We start from the raw sequence: 18243 nt of genomic DNA on the forward strand, positions 1-18243 counted from the left end.
TAGGATAGCTACACACAGTAGTTTCTTCGGTCCATTTGATTGGAAAACCTTTTCCCAACCCTTTACTCTGAGGTAGCGTCTGTCTTTGAGGTTGAGGTATATTTCTTGTAAACAGCAGAAGGCTGGATCCTGTTTTCGTATCCATTCTCTTAGCCTGTGTCTTTTTATAGGTGAATTGAGTCCATTGATATTAAGTGATATTAATGACTAGTGGTTGTTAGCTCTGGTTATTTTTCAGTAGTAGTGTTTGTGTGTTTCCCTTCTTTTTGTTATGCTGGTGGGGGGGGGGTTATCAGATGTCTGTATTATTGTGGGTTTAGTTAGCTTCCCTGGGTGGAGGTTTTTCTTCTAGTACTTTCTGCAAGGCTGGGTTTGTGGATACATGTTGTTTAAATCTGTTTTTCTCATGGAATATCTTGTTTTCTCCATTGATGATGAATGAAAGCTTTGCTGGGTATAATAGTCTGGGCTTACATCCATGGTCTCTTAGTGTCTGCAGCACATCTGCCCAGGACCTTCTGGCTTTCATGGTTTCCATTAGGAAGTCGGGTGTAATTCTGATAGGTTTACCTTTATATGTTACTTGACCGTTTTTCTTTGCAGCTCTTAATATTCTTTCTTTATTCTGTATGTTTTGTGTTTTGATTATTATATGGCAAGGGGATTTTTTTTATCTAGTCTATTTGGTATTCTGTAAGTTTCTTATACCTTCATAGGGATATCCTTCTTTAGGTTGGGAAAGTTTTCTTCTATAATTTGTTGAATATATTTTCTGTGCCTTTGAACTGGAGTTCTTTTTCTTCTACCCCTATTATTCTTAGGTTTGGTCTTTTCATGGTGTCCCAGATTTCCTGAATTTTTTGGGTTAAGAATTTGTGGGATTTAATGTTTTCTTTGACCAATGAGTCTATTTCCTCTATAGTATCTTCAGTGCCTGAGATTCTTTCTTCTAATCTCTTGTATTCTGTCGGTTATACTTGTCTCTGTAGTTCCTGTTTGTTTACCCAGATTTTCCTTATAGAGAATTTCCTTGGTTTGTTCTTTCTTTATTACCTCTATTTCAGTCTTCAAGTCTTGAGCTATTTCCTTCACCTGTTTGATTATTTGTTTTTTGGGGGTAGGGGGGTTTCTTGGGTTTCTTTGAGAGATTTATTAATTTCTTCCAATTTTTGTTTGTCTTCAATTTCTTTAAGGGAGTTTTTCACTTCCTCTTTAAAGGTCTCATTTAAAGGTATCATTTTCATAAAATTGTGTTTAAAGTCGTTTTCTTCTACTTCTTCTGGGTTAAGATGATCAAGTCTTCCTGTTGTATGTCCTGATGTTACCATGTTGTGTAGTAATGAGGCGAGCAGGCCTGCTTTTTGTCCCTCCCGGCTCCTACATGGCTAGCTTAGCCCCAGAAATAACAACACACAAATTGTATTCTTTTAAACACTGCCTGGTCCATTATATCTAGCCTCTTCTTGGCTAACTCTCACATCTTGACTAACCCATTTCTAATAATCTGTGCAGCACCATGAAGTGGTGGCTTACTGGGAAGGATTCAGCATGTCTGACTTGGCAGCTGGCTCCATTGTGTCTGACCTCACTTCCCTTCTTCCCAGCATTCTATTCTGTCTACTCCACCCACTTATGTTCTGACCTATCAGGCCAAGCAGTTTATTAATTAACCAATGAAAGCAACAGATAGACATATGACCTTCCCACATCAATATTGCTTTGTGGGATGTTGAAAGAATTCTTGCATTGGCGCCTACCCATCTTTTTCTTCAAATGAGGACAGCAGTGTCTTGGCATCTTGGTCCAATCCTTGCTGTGGCTGTCTCTTAGGTCTCTTCTTAGATCCTCTCAGTATTGGAGCAGGCTGTGTTTCAGGGTTCCTTGGATCTCACAAGCAAATAGGCAGGTTTGGGAGTGTAATGGGTTGGAGGCTAGCCCAGTCACAGGAAAACTCCCTGCTGGCTGGCTAGAAAAGCCAAGGGATTTGGGGAGGGGCCCCTGCATTTTATCCCACTCGAAGGTCCCAGAGAGTGTGGCATCTGGCTGTCCGGTCCTGTGGCCACTGGCTCATCTCTTAGGTCCCCTCAGTATTGGAGCAGGCTGTGTTTCCTCTTGCTTCACTCTTATGAGACCAATATGGCCTGGTTCTACCTGTCTTTTCAATTAAGTATCTGCCATTGTCTAGCTAAAATCTCTGTATTGCAAATTAACTTCTGAAGACCAAGTCTGACTAGCCACTGGTCACTGGTCAGTGATAGGATGTGTTCCAATCAGCCATGACCTGAATTAGAGGTGGACGGTTCTTAGGCCTGCCCTATCTGGGTACCAGTGATACCGTCTTTAATTCTTCAGGGCCATCCTGGCTTATACTCACCTGCTGTTTGCAGCTTTAGTTTTGAGCTGTTAAGACAACTGTACCTCTGAGCCATTTGGAAATCAATTCACTAACCTAATGACTTAGAAAGCATGATATCCCAACCCTAGGTATGTTGTGGGTATATTGGAGGTGTTCTGGGGAAGGAGGAGAGCATTCAACTACTTTTCATCAGAGGAAAGAAACTAAACAAAGGACTTTGTCTTTTTAAAGGACTGCTTCTTCCCACAGTGAGTATAGAAAAGTATCTTTAAGACTCAACTGTGCAAAAGAGCAAAACATCCCAAACTCCATGGTTTTTTTTTTAACTCACAGCACTCACTGAGTTCACAAGCCTGTGCAGGGACTAAATGGTTATTCTTGCCCCGGCTGCTAGGGGAACAACTATCAGCTGATTCACAACAACAACAACTCAGACAACAGAAGCATGTCAGAGCAGAGGCTCCATGCGCATGTGCCTCACCTCTGACTGGCTAGCATATCTGCTGTGCTGATGGTTGAGGTAAAAGAGTAGAAACAGAGATACACAGGGCTTTCTCGAAGTTCTACACGGATTGTATTGACAAATACCTCATTCACCAACATGGCCAAATTCAGAGTCAAAGGGCAATTAAACAGATTCCACACATGCATTGGGAACTCCACAGTCACTTGGCAAAGGAGATGGATATAGGGAAAGGGGGGTGGGAATTAGGACTGTTGAGGCAATCAACCTGCTATATCTTAACCCTAACTCGGTGGCTTGAACAAAATAGCCTCCTATATATCTTCAGTCTTCCCTAGAAAGACTAGGATGCAACTATCCTGATAGGAATTCCTAAAGCAAAACAATAGACTACCAAGGTTGGAATGTTGAATCTATTTCCAGAAATAGCAAATAAATAACAATTTGTATGTAAACTAGCAAGAACATAGCACTGAGATGTTGGAAAGAATCAGATTCGCTTCCCTCTTTCCCCCAGAGCACCTATCCACATACCCACAATATACCTAGGTTTGGGACATTCTGCTTTCTAAGCCATTAAATTGAAATAAATTATGAACAGCTCAAAACTAAAATTACACTAATAGCTAGTGACTACATACCAGGATGGCCCTAATGAGTTAAAAGACTGTATCACTGGTACCCAGGTGATACAGGCTTAAGGATCTCATGACTTTTCTTGGAATCATGGACCAATACAATGTTAGGAGCAGATGAAGTTTGGGTATCATCTAATTTAGTATTTCTCAACATTTAATCTCTATTTTGTAACCTCTGTTCTGTTCCTTGTAATTTTTCAACTGAATCACTTTTTAAAACTCAATTTACTTAAAAAAAATTATATCATGGCCATAAGTTGAAAATGACTATGATTTGATGTAAATAGAAGATAACCATAAAAGAAACAAAAGGAAAACACCACACTATTATGAAATTCTTGGCAGATGCTTAAGCATGTCTCAACTTTACTGGAAATGGGGTTAGTGAAGGATGAGTTAAGCAAACATTATCCTCAAACTGACAGTATCCTCCTGATGAAGTCAGGAAGGGTTGAATGAGTCTTGAAAAGATCATTTTCTTACCACCTAACTCAGTGCTATTTAGTGCTCTGTTCTCGTACCCTAAAATCATCATGGACTCCCTGACCTGCAGAGGTGCCACCCTTTGAGGAAAATCAATACTCTAACTCCCTTCATTCACAGATATAGCACTCAAGGCAACCTGGCGAATTCTAATGGTTGTTGTGCCATGTCATGAGAAGCCAACATCATCCCTAGCAGTTGAGTTAGGGACTAGGAAAAGAAGTCAGCCATAAAAGAAGTAATAAGACAGAAACTAGTTGATGGTCCCTTTGTACAGAATTCAGTCTGATCTGGTTTACACATACCTTTATAACTCCTGTCCTTGACTACATGGGACACTGTCAACCCCTACAAGCAATAGAAACTGTCCCTAGCTTCCAGATAGATATATCACAATCTAAGACCTCTAAATAAGGAAAATTCTGGAAAGAGGTATCAATACAAAAAGAAGTGTCTTCAGTTCAGTTATTTCATCCTAAAGACTATTATGCTACAAAGAAGACCCAAGGGCAGTTCTCCAAGAGTTAGCCCTCAGAGCAGGTGCCAGGACTATGGCCATAGCATTCCTGGTCTTTCAGTCAAACGGATCATCTTAGTTAGGATTTCTATTGCTATGAAGAGACACCATGACCACAGCAACACTTATAAAGGAAAATATTTAGTTGGGGCTGGCTTACAGTTTCAGAGGTTTAGTCTATTATCATCATTGACAAGTAGCATGCAGGAAGACATGGTGTTGGAGAAAAGGCTGAGAGTTCTATATCTTAATCTGAGGGGAGCAGTAGCAGCCTGTATACTGCTCTGAACATAGCTTGAGCAAAACAGACCTCAAAGTTCACCCCCACAGTGACGCACTTTCTCCAACAAAGCCACACCCACTCCAACAAAGTCACACATCCTAATAGTGCCTCTCTCTATGGGGGTCATTTTCTAATAAAGTAATACTCCTTGTCTTCTTATCTTTTAAAAATGGATTATTTTTTTTAGTTTTTATTACATTATTTATTTCTCTGCTGAAGGAAGCATGTGTGCATGTCATGGTGCATGTATGGAGGATAGAGCACCACTCACAGATGTTAGTTCTCCTCTTCCACCATGTGTGCCCCAGGGATGGAACCTCAATGGGCTCCTTTATCCACTGAGTCATATTCCCAGCCCTTAAAACAGAGTTTTGGTTGAAAATCATTTTCTAAAAAAAAAAATAAAATGGAATTTAAAAAGTCAGATATTCAACTAAACTATTCTATTGACTCTAGTTTGTGATTAAGCTTAAGGGCATTTTTTTTTCCAGATGTAAGAAGAAGTGATAGTCCTTTAAAAATCGCTCTTCTTTCTTGTCTTATCTTTAAGAGTAATATTAGTCAAACATCGGTCCGTCTTTAATTTTAAATATTTCTGATTTTGAGGGAAAACATGGTACACATATTGAAATAATGAACATTCTCTTGCCCTGCTCATTGTAGGAGAGAAAAATAAAAGGCAATGTCAGTGCCTCCTCCTACTTATGAACCTGCTCTCCTCCGTGCTCTGACCTTTAAAGAGCCCCAGTCAGCTCTTCTTCATCTGAACAGTGCAGGCTAATGATATAAGAACAATAAAAAAGACCAAGTGTCTATAAAATTCCCTCGTTTGTCTATAGTCGAGAGGCTCCCCTCATCCTTGTGTTTTTCCCTCTTCAGAGTCCCTGAGGAAAGAGACTCTCGTCCACCTCGTGTGGATGACTCCATTGTTCTTCCCGAATTCTTCTGAGACACTGACAAAGGTTTTGAACTTTCTGACCGTCTATTATGTCAAAATTATATAGAGATCATACCTCAAGCTCAAGCCTTTGGATTGAAGCAAGCAGTAGTTGATCACTTGCGTTCACACACTGACAAAGCCACTGGAGAAAGAGTGGATGGAGTGTACCCAGGTCAGAGATCAAAGGGAGGCTGTACCCATTTCTCCTATATTCATAATTACATTATCTGAATAAATTGTCATGCCACGCAGCAGGAACTCAGCATGATTTGGGTAAAGAAAATAACTATGGAGTTATCTCGTGTTAGCTATACAACCTTGAGTGAAAAAGGTATGCTGCCCCACAACTGTGAATGTTTCTCTTTTTTTTCCTTTTTTTTTATTTTTTTCTATTCAAAACTTTACATTTCCTCGCCTCCCCTCCTCCCATTGCCCTCCCGCTCCCCCCCACTCATCCTCCTTCCTTCCCCCTCCCTCCTTAAGAGAGGGCAGGGAACCCTGCCCTGTGGGAAGTCCAAAGCCCTCCCCCCTACATCCAGGCCTAGGAAGCTTTGCATCCAAATAGACTAGGGTCCCAAAAATTCAGTACATGCAGCAGAAACAAGTCCCAGTGCCTTTATCTTTTTCGTTTTTCTTTCTAGTTTTTGAGATAGGGTCCCACTACGTAGCCGAGTCTGGCCATGAACTCCCAATCCTCCTGCTCTACCTCCTGAGTACTCGAATGGCAGCTGTGTACCACCACACCTGGCTAAGATCAGCGTGTTTCTTACAGAGCTGGGAGGAAGAGCCATGTAAAGTTCTGGTGGAGGTGGATGCCTACCATCCCTTCCACAGACGCTTACTGCAGCTCTACCATCTGTGCTTCTGAGGGGCTCAGATGAAAGAAGAACTGAGGTGAATATTTTCTGAAGAATCATTCACTTTTAAAGCTGCCCCCTTTGAATTGGCAAGGCGCAGGGCCAAGTTCTGGGGGTCTGTGATATGTGGGAAGAAGTCCATGTCACACACCAGAAATGTCTAGAATACGAAGGGTGTCTAAGTCTGGCACTCTGGGTTCCTGGGTAGCTGGGATGTTGGTCGAGTGTCAACCATACCTTGTAGACTTGAGTGGGGAGCCTTAAAAGAGACAGAAAAGACCTTTCATCCCAATCCTTGCATTCCCATTTTACAGCAGACTAAGTACGGCCCTGTGCCTTGTATGAATTACAGTTCATTGGCCATACTTCCAAGAGTTTTATCTAGGAAAGAATTCCAAAGTAACATCTTGGCTGAAAGGGGAGGATGTAAGGATTAATTAACAATGTCTACCATGAGTACTGGATGCGGTAGGAAGGCTGGTTTGCTATGGAGGATTAGACAACAGCATACAGAGTAAGATCTTCTATTGTTCCGGACAGAGACTTTGGGAGGAAAATCCTATTTTGTTTTCTGTCAGTTTTTTGCTATCACAGGAGTTTTCTATACTAGCAGATTATGGCAGCTCTTGATGAGACCTAGGAGTAAATAGGACAGATACTCAGGCTCTGACCTGGCCACAGACATCAGTTTGCACCTGGAGAAATGCATGACACTGCATCCTGGTGTCCAGCATCACCATGTTTAGCTGCAGATCTCTGTCCAGCACCTACATGTGTCAGGTAGTGCCCAGGAGGCTGTGTTCTTCAGCTTGGTGAACAAGAGAGACAAGAATTCTGATCTCAGGGCTTATATTCTTGGAAGGATGCTGTTGACCCTTGTTTCAGGCTAGGTTCTACCTATTTCAGCAATGGGAACTGAACTCAATGTCCTGTTTAGGCTAGTTAAGTACTCTTTTCATAAGCTATAGACTAACCTCCTTAGTCACTAATAACGGTTTATGGGGGAGGGAGCAGTTCCAACCACTGGGATGTTGTTCCACAACCTATGGGAGTAGCTTTTCTCCTTGCCCACACACTCCTGCCAGACTGTGACTAGCCCATCGGTGCATCCCATAGCCCAATTGTCCATTTCTACCTCTGAATGCCTCATTAGTGGGAACTGGCACTTCCAGTTTCTTCCCTGTGATGTGTCAGTGTGACCCACATAGACAAAGCATGGGAGTCTCTTTAAATTTGGCGAGAACTGCACAGCCAAGTTCCCCCTCTGTGCTCACACCTGCCCTATGGCGCTGCTTCTAGAACTCACTCTCTTTGCTCTCAGGGTTGGTGGCTCTATCCAAGTATTTGACCAGTTCTTCAGACTTGTATCCATCCCCCTGATTGCAATAGTCTATATTGTAGCTGGATGAAAGTTCAGCCTTATCAGACTAGATCCTTTAAGTGGTTTCCTTTGGGGAAGGAGTAGAGCAGCTGAATCTCTGCTTGGACTCCTAAAAACTTAGACACCAATTCAGCCTCAGCATCAGGTCAGATGCTGTATCACTGGGTACCACTCCCAATCTTTCTACACCAAGTGCAAAGTGAGAAAAGTAAGAAAGGGGGAGACGGGGTGATAGCAGCCAGTTCACATAGCCCTCAACCGCCGTCCATGTGGGGCATCCCCAGCGGCCTATTGGTATCATAGGACCGTCAAAGATAACTCACCATCCTTCCTCATAACTGCTGCTTGTCAGGTTTGGGAAGTACCCTGTTCAACCCCATTAGTGGTGGACATCTGTGTATTTATTTGAATTATTGGACATTCTACTTGTGACAAATACCCAGAACAAGGGAGTCATTCATAGCCCTCATGGAGCAATGCTTTGCACTAACTGCTGCCTATCACGCTTACAATGTCTTTTCTGATATTACCAAACAAAGGCTGCTCCTTAACTATTCACTTTTATTGCCATTATCACTGTCACGAAGAACGTCTTAACTCATTCACGCTGCACTTCTGGCTGTAGATGACGTTCCTCGGACTGTCCTGACATCTACACTGCCTGCCTGAACCAACTTAGTAGGACCTCAGCAGTTCATGCATGGATGCTCAAGAGATTTCTCCACTCAGACAGCAAACACTGACTATCCTGGGGTGCATATGAACATGCCAGGTATATGACTGAGCAACCTTGAAGAGCAGTGCCTCGGTGGGAATCTCGCGTATGGGACAAACAAGTCATTGGGCAGTGGCAAAAGTGTGAGAGCTCCGAGAGAAACAGCGAGCATGTTTGGAGTTGGAGTGTATGATTAGCCTGATCCAGGCTCAAAGGGTAGAGGTGGGCTGCGAAGCGCACACTAAAGAGAAGACCTGAGCCCTGGGTGAGATTGGGAGCGGCACCAAGTTGTCCAACAGGTCTTGTGGAGGCAACAGAACCCATGTGGCTCAAAATCAGGAAGTCATAGGGAGACTGGATTTCTAGGAACCGCAGGAAACTTGGTCCAGCCTGTGCCCGTAGGGAGAAGTGAGAGGAGATAGCCCTGGGGAGCCGCCTGCAGAATTTGGACATCACCTGGAGGTGAATTTCCTTCCAGGACCCCTCTACAGGGCTGTCTTGGGAGGTCAGTGCTACAAATGTCAACAACAAGATTCTGCCTTCTAGAAAACACCCCATCCCCATATCCAATTATCCAGCAAATAGAGCCAAAGGGAGCGCTTTGGTCTTCTTATCCTAGCCATAAAATCAGGATCTTGGTTGCCTGATGCTAATAAAACCTTTGCTGGCTGCAAAGGTATTTTAATTAAAAAAAAAATCAAGCGACTTTTCCAGCCTAACTAAAGCTCAGTTACTCAACCTCTAAAGCAAGTAACAAGGAAGGCTAAGAGCAAATGCCATACCTATGACTCCTGGGGCTTCTGGTTCAATTCTGGGTGAGTGTTAGTAGTGTTTCTAGCTGCCAGGTGAGCCCTGGATATTTAGGGCTGAGAACCCGCAGAGTGCAATGCCTGGCAGAAGGAGTTCTGGAGAATGAGCCCCCTTTCTGTACCCCTCAAGCCCTATAGATTCCCATGCCACTCCTCTTCCAGATGCTCAGCTGCAGCCTGTAGGCGCTGCTGAGGCCTCCTGAGGGGCTCTTACCCACTGCTTACAGAGACATGGTCACACTGTTCAAACAGCTGCACAGCAAGGGCTAGCTCACCTACCCCCTATTACTTATAAGCAACTTCTGGCTCTGTGATAGTTTTAATGAGAACAGCCCCCATAGGCTCATATATGTGAATGTTAGGGTCCCTGCTGGTGGACTGTTTAGAAAGGATTAAGGGGTATGGCCCTGTTGGAGGAGGTGTGTCACTGGGGGTGGGCTTTGAGCTTTCACTCCAGGCCCAAGCTCATTCTTTCTCTTTCTCTGCCTGCTGTCTGTGAATCAGGTGTGAGCTCTTAGCTACTACTCAGGCTATGCCGTCTGCCTAATTGCCATGATTCCCACCATGATGGTCACGGACTAACCCTCTGAAACTGTAAGCTAGTCGCCCCCCTCTCCCAATGGTTTTTTTTTTTTTTTTTTTTTTTTTTTTTTTTTTTTTTTTTTTTTTTTTTTTTTTTTACAATGTGCCTTGGTCCCTACATCTCTTCACAGCAAAAGAACAGTAACAAAGACAGACTCTATAAGCTATCTTTACAGGGCTGTAAAGCATTATTGAAGACTCCTCCCCCACTTACCTGGAAATTCCAAGCTGGCCTCATTAGCACTTTACTTCCGCTCACCCAGTCCCACACATCGCCTTCCTTCCGGTTCCCACCTCCACATCTCCCTGAACGCGTCTTTGCCATGTAGCTGATGCAGTTAGGTTGTATGCCTTGTCCCTGAAATGCGCCACTTGGAATGAAAATGCAGCTGGTTTGCTATTGAAAGGCAAGTAGCTCTGGGCTCTGTGGTCCCTCCCTGTCACCCCACTCCCTATCATCCTCCTCATCCATCAGAGGCACCAAGTGACAAGCTCTCTTGGGGCTTCCCGGGGTGCTGCCCTGGACCGTTCCTTCCATACTGAGACAGCAAATCGTTGGCTGGGGTGGTGGATTGTTTCCCACAGCGATTAGCAGTTGCCCTGGTGTTAATTTCCAATCAATAGCCTGCCATGCTCGACTCCAAGCTGTCCGCTGGAGGCCTCTACAGCGCATTTTGAAAGTAACTTGCCAGGAGGTAGGACTCTGGCCCTGGCTCCTCCAAAAGCCCTCACCAGGCATTTTAGGAACACCAAATACTCCCTCACCACTGCCGAGGGCCAAGGGACTGAGGGACCAGGCAGGTGGCTCTAGACACCTTTTGCAGTCTGGTGACAGATTGGGGACACAGGTGGAACCGTTTCTCCTCAAGAGTGGTGGCCCTTTGAATATTCATGAAGCTCTCATTTTCCAATTTTGGCTTTTTTTGAAACTTTCTGCTGTTTGAGGTGGCTGTATCTTTTCTTCCATTAAAACCCCTCATTTAAATGTCTCTCTCGTGTAAATCAAATTGCCTTGGTTTCTCATTTTTTGACTATGTCGCTTCCTCTAGCCCCCTGTGGACAGAATGAGACCCGAGAAGATGGCAAGACAATCCAGCTACCTCCCTGCAAGACAGGAGCATGGATTGTGCCGGCCATCATGGCCTGCTATCTCCTGGTGGCAAACATCCTTCTGGTCAACCTCCTTATTGCTGTCTTCAAGTGAGTGGCCATTCTTGAGGCAGACAGGTGGATGGATGGGCAGCATGGATGGAGGGAGCTGATATTTCAAAAAGTAATGATTTTGTTTTTGTCTTGTGACTGACTCTCTGATCTGTTTCAGCAATACATTTTTTGAGGTAAAGTCGATATCCAACCAAGTATGGAAATTTCAGAGGTACCAACTCATCATGACGTTCCACGAGAGGCCCGTTCTGCCCCCACCGCTCATCATCTTCAGCCACATGACCATGATATTCCAACATGTGTGTTGCCGGTGGAGGAAACACGAGAGTGACCCAGATGAAAGAGACTACGGCCTGAGTGAGCGGCAAGCTGGCACCTGCAGCTGGAAGTTCCCAGCAGTTCCCATAGGCAATCAGGCAGGATCCATGCCCTGCTTGGTTCTCCTGCCTGATTTCTCCTGCCTCCTGCCTGTTTAGGGAAGTGGGAATGAGACCTACTCGATGAGATACATGACAGAAGGAAGACAGCATAGTCTGAGCAGAAGCCACAATTCTTAGCCACTTCTTACTAAGAAAAAAAACCACTCTCCAATAGAGTTAGCCACCTTCACACACTCTTGCTTTCCAAAGATCCCATAGCAAATCAGCCACATTGCTCTGCACCAAGTGTTATATTAGATAGCATTTTTAAACAGTATGGCCTGAGTTTTATTCCTCCGTATTCATTTCTGGGACTGTCACTATCCCAGATCTTAAATGTTTTCTCCACCTTCAGCATTGTACCTATATGATTTTGTGGAGACAACAAACCTTGCTTTCGAAGGACAGACCAATAGCCTCTCCACCACCCAGCACCTACCACCCACCTCTAGCCTGGCGTTTCTGAAGGGAAGTTTGGATGGCATTTGGGCTGGAAGAGTTCCTCACTGTGTAAGAATGTGTGACACATTGCAGGAGACTTAACATCTCCATCTCTGCATATTAAGTACCAGTGGCTCCTGCAGGCTCCTAAATGCCCCCTGGGCACCAACTCTCAGGAGCCACTGGAGATGCAATGACTTATAAACAATCTGCTGTGCTTTTTCCAAATGGGTTAAGTCTACATCTACATTAAATCCACAAGCAAGCACCTCTAGCATGATGGTCCAAGAATCTACCTCCATCAGTGGGATACCAATACACCATGGTTTAAAACCAGAGCCCGTTAGTGAACTGTTTCTCTAAGCCTAGAGCTCTTAGTGAGCTCCCTAACAAAGCAATGCCAAACTTCTTTCTAGATATTCAAACCAGACAGTCGGAAAAACCTGGCAATTCCATTTCCATTCCCTTCCAAAATAACAAGTTTAGGCAAACAGAAAGCTGGGGTGCTCGAAACATGCCAGCATGGGCAAATGCTAGGCAAGGAACGTTGTAAGAATATTGCACTAGAGTCTGGGTGGGAGAGAAGAGGAGGGAGGGGAAAATAGTCAGGATGTAAAATAAATTAATTATAATAAATAATATTGTGCTGGGGGTCACCTCAGGGCTCCAAGTCAATTTCAATAAAGCATGAACACTTGTGGAAGGAAATTCTGCTTAGTGAGTGAGCACAAGATGATTGGAGATACTGTACCTGACAGAGAACTGTGTGAGGGATTTTCATCATCATTGGCACCAAATACCTAACAAAAGAACCTTAAAGGAGAGGCTTACTTTTTTTTTGATTTTTGAGACAAGGTTTCTCCGTAGCTTTTGGTTCCTGTCCTGGAACTAGCTTTTGTAGTCCAGGCTGGCCTCGAACTCACAGAGATCTGCCTGCCTCTGCCTCCCGAGTGCTGGGATTAAAGGCGTGCGCCACCACCGCCCAGCCAAGGAGAGGCTTTCTATTTTCACAGTTTCGAGAGAAGGAGTTCAGTAAGGGAGGAAGGCTTGGCAGTGAGGGGTCTCCATAGTGGCAGGGGTTCGAGGGACGTGCAGCTCCTCGTACCTTGGGAGATCAGAAAGCCGGAAAAACTAAACAGGCACCAAGGCGAGGCTATGAACCTTAAAGATGCATCCCCAATAACCCAGACAGAGTTTATATACTGCAAAACATTACTCCCCTCTAAGGACCAACTATTCAAACACATGAGTCTGAGAGGGGTATTTCTTGTTCAAACCACAGCTGAGGCAGCTCAGAGACCTATTTCTTCTTCAGAACCCATTTCATAGGTCCAAAGATACTGAGAAGCTCCACCAAACTCTATATGTGATCTGTTTTGTGCTTCATTTGTGAGACAGGGTCTCACTGCATATCCCTCATTATCTCACTATATAAATCAGGCTAGCACCATCCTGGTAGAAATTCACTGCATTCTCCCAAGTTCTGAGTTTCAAGGCAGGTAAAAAACCACCTCCAGCCATATACGTAGTTTTCTTATTTTCAGCCAGAGTAGCACTGAATGTGTCACCAGGTCTCTGGACATGCAGCAGAGAGAAGCAGGTGACAGACTTCTCAGAGACGACGCTCTTGAGAATGCGGCAGGATGAGAAGAGCAAAGAGCAGAGAGGCAGGCCGCGCATGCGCCTACCCGTCAGGGAAGAACGAAGCTCTCCCATCAGTCTGTAGCTGTCATTAAACGATCCCAGAGCACTGCCAAGTTCTAATTGAGTCTCAGAAAGAGTAAACTTAGAGTTATAGGGTAAAATCTGACATGGTAATAGTTCTGTTTTGTTTTTTAAAAAAAGAAGTATATTTTATTTTTTGAAAAAGAGCAGCATAGAGACTGGGGTTTGATTCAGTCAGTAAAATGCTTTTTATACAAGCATGACACCCTGAATCTGGGTCCAGAGCATGCATAGAAATGCCAGGCACAGAGACAGCAGCAGTGCCTGTAAAACACACACACATACACACACACACGGGGGTGGGGATAGAAAGTCAAATGAGGCACTTATAAGGTGCCAAGTAAGTTCTGGGTCTACTCCTTTGGATCTCAGAAATATTCTTATCAGAGGGCATTATGACTCTTTGGGATCAGGGAGGGAGTCTACACACAGTCTCTCTTCTTTTTGACCCTGATGCTCATGGTTCTGTGTGGTTTTATGACCACATTTCAGTGTCCCTACCTGGCACAGCAGTGCCTCACCTTAGGAGCCTACCATATTGAAGAAATGCAGTCTGACTTCCAGTGATTTCTATAGTCCCAGCAGTTTTTACACCCATGTTTTACAGACCCTGGCAAGTTCCAGGCGAAGCATCTAGGCAAGTAAGAGCAATCTGGGGCAACAAGGCCATGGAGCTGGGATTCAGCCCTCCTAACATTTGCATCAATCCCTGCAACATCTCCAGGGTCCAGGATGAGAAAGACTTCCTGATTTGGGAAACATCCACAGCCACCCTCTTGCCCTAACCCTGTTCCAGAAACCATTTTAAGGCTCACAGTTCCTCCAGACTTCTTTTGTTGCTGTAGCATTGATGTAGACGGTTACCTTCTATTAGAAAACCAGAATAACAATAGCACAAATAAGGACAGCTCCCTTTTCTTACTTACAGAGAGTGAAGGAATGGTCCAAAACTCAGCATGGCTCACTGAGAACAAAGACACAAACTCCTTCTAGTTTTGAGCTCAGTGTTTCCTTCTGCGTGAATTTGTTTTCAAGGTCACAGAATGGCCTCCAGTCATCAAATGTTTATGTTGAGGTTAGGAAAAAGAAAGGAAGCTAGAAAAAAAAGCATAGAAAGAGCAGCCATGTATCTTTTTTTTTTTAAATCAGGAGCAAACTCCCTTCTGACATACCATACGTCTCTGCAGTAGACTTCTTGCTCAAAACCAAGTCTTGCAGTTTCTAATAATATCAAGGGTGACTAGAAATGTATGTATTTGGTTTTCCTGCCTCTGTAACAAGAAAAAAAGACAAGGAGAATGTGGGGTTGCGTGAAGATTATTATTCAATAACGTTGGCATGTCACACTCCACAGCCCAGAAAATTCGGAGCCTTTAAGAAACATCCATGCTCCCAGTTGCTTCCTTTGCCTGGCTCTCCTTATGCTCTCAGTCCTGTCGCTTCCTTCATTAAACCAAGCTCCTGTGGTACCCAGGTTTACCCAGGTGCGTTCCAGAGACCACAGTGACTCTGCTGCTCAGGAAGGAGCCTGTGTTTCAAGAGACCTAATTAGATTTGGATTCTGTGTGGGACTCGCAATAGAATCTGGTAGACGTTCCCCAGCCTGGATTTCTTTAAATCTGTCATTAGGCCACAGAGCAGATGCTGTTGCGGTCCCTGCTCTGCCTCACGGCTCTTTCTCTCCCCCTCCCCCAGAACTCTTCATAACTGATGATGAGCTCAAGAAAGTCCATGATTTCGAAGAGCAGTGCATAGAAGAGTATTTCAGAGAGAAGGATGACCGCTTCAACTCATCCAACGACGAGAGGATACGGGTGACGTCAGAAAGGTGTGTTCCCTGGGCCCTGCCTCGCAGAGATGGGTCCTGTGGCTGTTCATGGACCAGATAAATGTGTTCTCACATCTCCAAAACACAGACATCTTATCTTTACTGCCCAAGAGAACATGAACCTTCTGGAAGAACAGATTGTTGCCCAATCAGTCCACAGACCAAACTTTTAGAAATATCCTGGGTTTTTCCAGGAGACAGTGAAAGCTTCTGCCTGGGCAGAGTGCATTGGTGAGTCTAGGGCAGGTCTGGCTTGGACCAAAAACTAGAAAGTTTTGTCCCAGACATAAAGTAAAGAAGGCCCAACCCCACCTGAGGCTCCTCAACAGGTCTCTGCTTCCTTCTATAGACTATTGAGAACTCTTCTCCAGAAGAGAATAGCCCCATGCTTGGCTTATGTGGGTATTCCATGTCATCCAGATAGGCAAGAGCATGGGTTCTGTCCACCAGTGAAAATAATGATTGGTATTTTACCAAGAACTACTTTTATTGTTTCTCTTTTATAGAGTAAATCTAAAAACAAAGACGTAAATGCATAATTTTCTACCCAGATTCACTTAGTACTTACCAAAGGGCTCTGAAAGCCAAGAGATCTATATGAAAAATATTCTGTACAAATATGAGTACCTGGGCTCATATCACAAGACAGGCATGGCCTCATGCACACCCATAATTATGGTGGCCATGGTGCTGTCAGGGGTAGAGACAGTAGGATCATTGGGGCTTGCTTAACTTCAAAAATGCAAGCTCCAGGTTCACAGAGAGACCCTGCCCTGCAAAAGTAAGCCACAACACACACATGACAGAATTTTTTGATATCTAACCGTTCTAGGTCTTGTGTCTCTCGTGTGGCTCTGGGCTAATAAAACCATCATTCCAGTCTGGTATATTCATAATGCAGCTTGTGGGGCTAGCTTCCAAAAGAACACTCCGAGAGTGTCCCAGAGAACTGCTGTAACCGCACTTTAGCTGTTTATACTATAAAGGCAGCCAGAGCAAATGGTAAGAGCATAGACGACACAGTAGATCGGTAACTGCAGTCAGTGTGAATGGGACTTCAAAGATTTAAGAGACTCGGTTCTAATTTCACGAGATGACACTTTGTGTGCCACATCAAAGATTCTTTATTAACTGTGTAGAAATCACATAAGATGCAATTTTTTTTGGTCCCTTGCTCTTTCTTTAAAGAATGCAGAATATATACATAGATATAATTGCATATGCCAATGAGCGGTTGTAACCATAGGTACCAAGCCAACATTAATAAGATTTAAAGCTCTGCACAGGTTTTATTCACATCTGCCACTACAAAACAGAGAGATTTATGATACGCTGTAAAGTAGTTCCCTGGCAAACAGAGGGGAGGAACTGAAATTCCAAAGCGCTCTCATTCTGAGGCCTTGGAAAGCTGCTCATGAATGGACATACAGCCGCGTGCTTCCAGAAAATTGTGCCATGTGGGAATATTACCATGGCTGAGACACATTTCCTCAGCGTATGTCTTCGGGCCTTTGAAATGCTTTCTGAATTCAGAAACACATAGGCCTAGGAGGCAAGAAAGGCAGGAAGGGAAAGGCATAGTAAGATGCCAGGAAGGCTTTGCCTCTCTGACGAACTAGAATGAAGAGGGCCGGATGCCAGCACGCATGAGTATACTGCGACCATGTCAACAACTCCTTCTGGGGAACCCAGCGGGGAACCAGAGTCTCCTACTCCATGTCAGAACACCCTGCAGGACTGCTCCCTCCCCTGACCTGCCAAGGGTGGCCTCTCAGAGTGTGAGCGAGGTGAGAAGGTGCCAGGGGTGCAGAACGAAGGAGAAGCCTCCTGTCTTCTTGGTCCAGGCCTCAAGAATCAGAAAACACAGGGCCACAAGCCCAGTGCCCGTTCTGCTTCTATGGCTTTAGAGCTTAACTGTCATTCTTGTTGGGTTCTTTGCATTTTTAAGAAAACCAAAAACTAGCATCTTCCAACAATGGAATGGTATGTAAGAACAAAAGAAATGTCTCAGGGTGCTTTGGGAGCCTACCAAAAGACCACGGCATCTGTATTGGGTGCCTCAGTATCCTCCAGGATATGTCTGTTCTGAGTGCAGAGGCAGCTGGTATCACCTGCCTTATCCACAGCCTCTTGACAGAGAGAGAGAGAGAGAGAGAGAGAGAGAGAGAGAGAGAGAGAGAGAGAGAGAGAGAGAGCCGGGAAAGAGGTCTGCACATATGTGTGTCTGTGAGTAGACACATTGGTATGGATGCTGATGGCTGCATTTCACTACTGAGATTGTACACAGTCCGTACAACAGAGAATATTATGTAACTGTACCTTTGTGTTATACAACCTGAGCGCAGGGATCTGAAATCAGAAGAACTAAGAGCTTGTTCTCTTTTCATGGGCATGCGCCACCTCTCATCCTCCCTGTACCCTGTTGTCATCGACTTCATCTGAAATGAACCACTCTCTATCTGGAGATGGGACGGGAAACTAAAGTCAGGTTACTGTCTACATAAGATCGCGGTTTTCACAATGACCTCTTTTCTTTGGGTAACTTAGTCACTGTGTGTGTATTCCTTGGGGTCACAATCACTGACTGAAAGTTCTTGGCAGGGTCTCTGTGCACGCATATGTGGAAGTCAGTGGACAAGTTG

The 18243-nt window shown here is 44.4% G+C and overlaps 1 protein-coding gene across 29 annotated transcripts in view; it reads left to right on the forward strand.

Annotated features, from left to right (window-relative positions):
- Trpm3 (transient receptor potential cation channel subfamily M member 3) overlaps positions 1–18243 on the forward strand; it is a 787998-nt gene that overhangs the window by 764667 nt on the left and 5088 nt on the right. For all 29 annotated transcript variants that reach the window (XM_075973702.1, XM_075973688.1, XM_075973693.1 and 26 more), the window contains 3 exons: positions 11074–11224; positions 11346–11545; positions 15469–15601. In XM_075973702.1, coding sequence (XP_075829817.1) covers positions 11074–11224; positions 11346–11545; positions 15469–15601 — 484 coding nt within the window. The remainder of the gene's footprint in view (positions 1–11073; positions 11225–11345; positions 11546–15468; positions 15602–18243) is intronic.

The sequence above is a fragment of the Microtus pennsylvanicus genome, chromosome 5, assembly GCF_037038515.1.
Source record: "Microtus pennsylvanicus isolate mMicPen1 chromosome 5, mMicPen1.hap1, whole genome shotgun sequence".
Taxonomy (NCBI): domain Eukaryota; kingdom Metazoa; phylum Chordata; class Mammalia; order Rodentia; family Cricetidae; genus Microtus; species Microtus pennsylvanicus.